Genomic DNA, 3577 nt, shown 5'->3' with positions numbered 1-3577 from the left:
CCGACAGGTTGGTTCTAGGAGGGTTAAAGCTGCTTTTCTCTTGGGATCTTTTGTTTTGCTTGCAAACCCAAATGAGTCAATCCACAAATGGTAACCAGGGTGAGATAAGGTTTGCGATGCAAACTTAAGCCCACAAAGTACTTCAAACAGCCACAAAACACAACAAATTGCACACCGAATTAAATTACATTTATTGTTCAATATACCAAAAAAAGACATTCTCAGAATATTTGACTTAGAGGCAAAAATGGCAATGGCATCAACTTAAAGACTTGTTGAGCGGATGAAAATCTGCAGTAAAATAAAACTGAAAACAATAAAACATGTCTGTCTCTATTGATTGAAGCGTTAGTGTTCATGGACAATGTTGCTATAGCAACCTGACTCAGATCCAGAAGACTGTTGTCTCTCATTCACTGTTTTTAGTGTTTTTAAAGGTACGAGCACTTTTATTTTTAAATTATTTTATTATTTAAAATTTTTATTTTAGTTTTATCATTACTTCCATTTGGTATTTTGTTGAAGTACTGCCAGTATTATTTTGTTTGTGTTGTATTTTTATTGTTGTTGAACAGTCTGTAAAAAATAAACACAAAAAACCAACGGATCATACTCGAATGCTCAAGGCTAAAATACGTCTTCTGTTGCAGATTGTGTTTTGTTGTGGCTTTTGTTGCTCTGTTGTGCCTTGTTCTTTGGGTTGGGTTGGGTTGGGTTGGGTTGTTCGTACATCGTCACTTCAGGCTGCAGTGTGAACGCAGTCTATGTTGTAGCAAAGTGAAGACGACTGTTTGGTCCAAAGCCTTGAGTTTATCCTTCAGTTTTATGACTCCACTTAGAGTTAGCATTGGTATCCTGTCGTTTGGGAACGGGAGAGTGGTAGGTAACGGGAATATGTGGGATTTTGGGGTTAATCAGCTCAGAATTATCATTTTTTTAATCCTTTTCCTGCAACCTGATTGCTTCCTCTTTGTTAATTCATATTTTACATGACTAATGAAAGCAGCACAAAAGTACAAATTTTCAATTGGAATATTTGAGGTTTAAATTTTGCTGTCACAGGATTAAGGGAAGTCGGCAAATCCAATCTGTCACTTCGGGATTAGAGCTTGGTTCTAAGGACTTAGTCGATTGAGCTAGCGTGCAAAGCGGGCTGGGCCCGCAGAACCATCAGTAGCTACGTTTTGTAGCATGCTGCTCATTTGTACGACTTCAGTAAACAAACTCGCCAGATTAGCAGAACGAGTTTCTCTGTGTTGTGAAGGGCTGGTGCAGGTGAGCACGGGATCCTGTACTCTTAGGATGCATCAAGGTGGCCATTGAGGGATTAAATTAATTTTCATAAAAACCCCAACAAACATAACAGTGCCCCACTGAAGAGGAATGATGTCGAATAAATCTCCTTGCACAGTATCGTCAGCAAATAACATGTTGGGAAATTAAGAACTTCTAGTCAGTTTCCATCTTGTTCCTGTGCTTCCCTATGAATGTGAGAAACAAATCAATCATATTTAGCTTACACATATTAAAAGACATAATGGATAAGTGCCAATGTTGGAACGTCTTAAAGAAGCTGCAACACTGACTCGCTGGTCAAATCTGTATCGAAAACCTTTAAGTAAAATACATCCCAACTCAAAACAATTAACTCTCAGTAGGGGGTGTGCTGTGGTGGCGCAGTGGTTAAGCACAACCCACATATGGAAGCCTCAGTCCTCGATGTGGCTGTTGCAGGTTCAATTCCTGACCTGGTGACCTTTACTGCATGTCCTCCCTCTCTCTTGTTACCCACCTTCCTGTCAACTAACTATCAAATAAAGGCCACTAGGTATAATAAAACCTTTTTTAAAAAAACTCTCAGTAGCCATTTTTAGGATAAGGCTTTTTATTTTTAATTAATCATATTATTTCAGAATCACGTCACATACTGTATATTGAACTTTGGAACGCTATCTGGAATTACTTGTTGAATGTGTAAATACTTTGTAGCTTTTTTTGTCATTTTCAGGGCAAAAATCATGGAATGATGTTCAAAACTACAAATCTACAAAACATAAAAACAAGCAAGACAACCACCAGATGTGTCAATACAGTTATTTAGAAAGTTTATCAATTTGACTGTTTTAAAGTGAAACATTTAATTGTTGTGTTTAAAACAAAGTGTATTTTTTATTCATTAATTAGAAGCGAGATTATTACTTTAATAATAATTTTAAAAAAAAGCCCCACACAATTCCACTTAGATTGTGGAGAAAGAGAGCAACTTTTTTAAATGTTTAGAGATTTCCTTCATTTTTAAGCCATATATAAATGGATTAAACAAAGGTTGATACAAAAATATTTGCAAAGTCATTACAAAGCGAGCAGGTTTTGGAAAATCTGATTCCACTCGAGCTATGACCACGTCGTATGTAGACAAATAGGAGAAGCTGATTAAAACCAGCAGATGCGGCACACACGTCTCAGCAGCCTTTCTTCTAAATGCTTTTGAATTTTTATAGGAGATTATTAAAATCTTTGTATATGTAAATATTGTGAACAGCACAGGGAGCATTGCAAGATTTAGCAATGAAAAAATCCCAAATATTGTAAGCGCTCTGGATTTCACACAGTGAAGAGTAAAAATGCCATTGTTACAGAATATTCCATCCAATTCTGAATGACATAATTGAACTTTGCTGATCAGTATCGCTTCTCCTGCAATGTGAGAAGCAGGTACAAAATAGGCCAGAACCAGGAGAGACGTCACTGTAGATTTCCTCATGATGGTTGGATATCTCAGAGGTTTACATATTGACACATATCTGTCAAAGGCCATGACTGCTAACAGAAAGAATTCAGTACCAGCTACAGAATAAAACATAAACAACTGAATAATGCAGGATGAATATGTTATGATCTGTTTTTCAGATAAAAAGTCGATCAAAAGCTTTGGGTAAATAGTCGTACTGTAAACAACAGAGTTAAACAGCAAAGCAGCAATGAAGATGTACATCGGCTCATGGAGGTTTTTGTGAAAACAGATAATATAAAAGACAGTTCCGTTACAGAGGAATATTAAAATATAAACCATCAACATCACAGTAAAATACAGATATTTCAACCTATTCATTTCTACATAACCATTTAACGTTATGTAGGTGATATTTACCTCGTCCATAAATCTTTTCCGATGTTCATTCAGTTAAGTAAATAGCTAAAGAGCAGATGCATATTTTCCCAAGAAGTAAAATTTGCCAACTGAATGATCTGGGTTGGTGCAAAGGATTTTATCTGTTTGCCTTATCCTACAAGGATCACATCTCTGGAGCTTTCTATCCAGCTCAGAGTAACCACTCTGGACATTAGAGCGCACCACACTATAAGTCGCACCTACAATTTATTTATTTATTTTTTTAAACTGGAAAACGTACATTTATGAACCGCTGGTATCTCCACCGCTCTCGGTTTTCCATAAGAACCCAGCAGAGGGCAGCGTTCTAATAGATCTTCTGGATCTATTAAGAACGCAGCCCTGTGTCTTCAAAGCCGAACTATGGTTTCATTCACGCCAAGCATACGTGCAGCACTTGCAGAT

General features: G+C 36.9%; 1 protein-coding gene across 1 annotated transcript; it reads right to left on the bottom strand.

Annotated features, from left to right (window-relative positions):
- Positions 1-2239: 2239 nt before the first annotated feature.
- On the bottom strand, positions 2240-3160 carry LOC103132916 (olfactory receptor 11G2-like). Its single transcript, XM_007544684.1, has one exon. The coding sequence runs from the start codon at positions 3158-3160 to the stop codon at positions 2240-2242; it is 921 nt and encodes a 306-aa protein (XP_007544746.1).
- Between the last annotated feature and the right edge of the window lie 417 nt (positions 3161-3577).

This window comes from Poecilia formosa, unplaced genomic scaffold (assembly GCF_000485575.1).
Source record: "Poecilia formosa unplaced genomic scaffold, Poecilia_formosa-5.1.2 Scaffold1530, whole genome shotgun sequence".
In the NCBI taxonomy this organism is placed as follows: Eukaryota; Metazoa; Chordata; class Actinopteri; order Cyprinodontiformes; family Poeciliidae; genus Poecilia; species Poecilia formosa.
This window is presented reverse-complemented; position numbering and strand designations above follow the sequence as displayed.

Coding starts and splice junctions, on each gene's coding strand:
- LOC103132916 (XM_007544684.1), bottom strand. CDS start 3,160: ATGGACGAGGTAAATATCACCTACATAACGTTAAATGGTTATGTAGAA.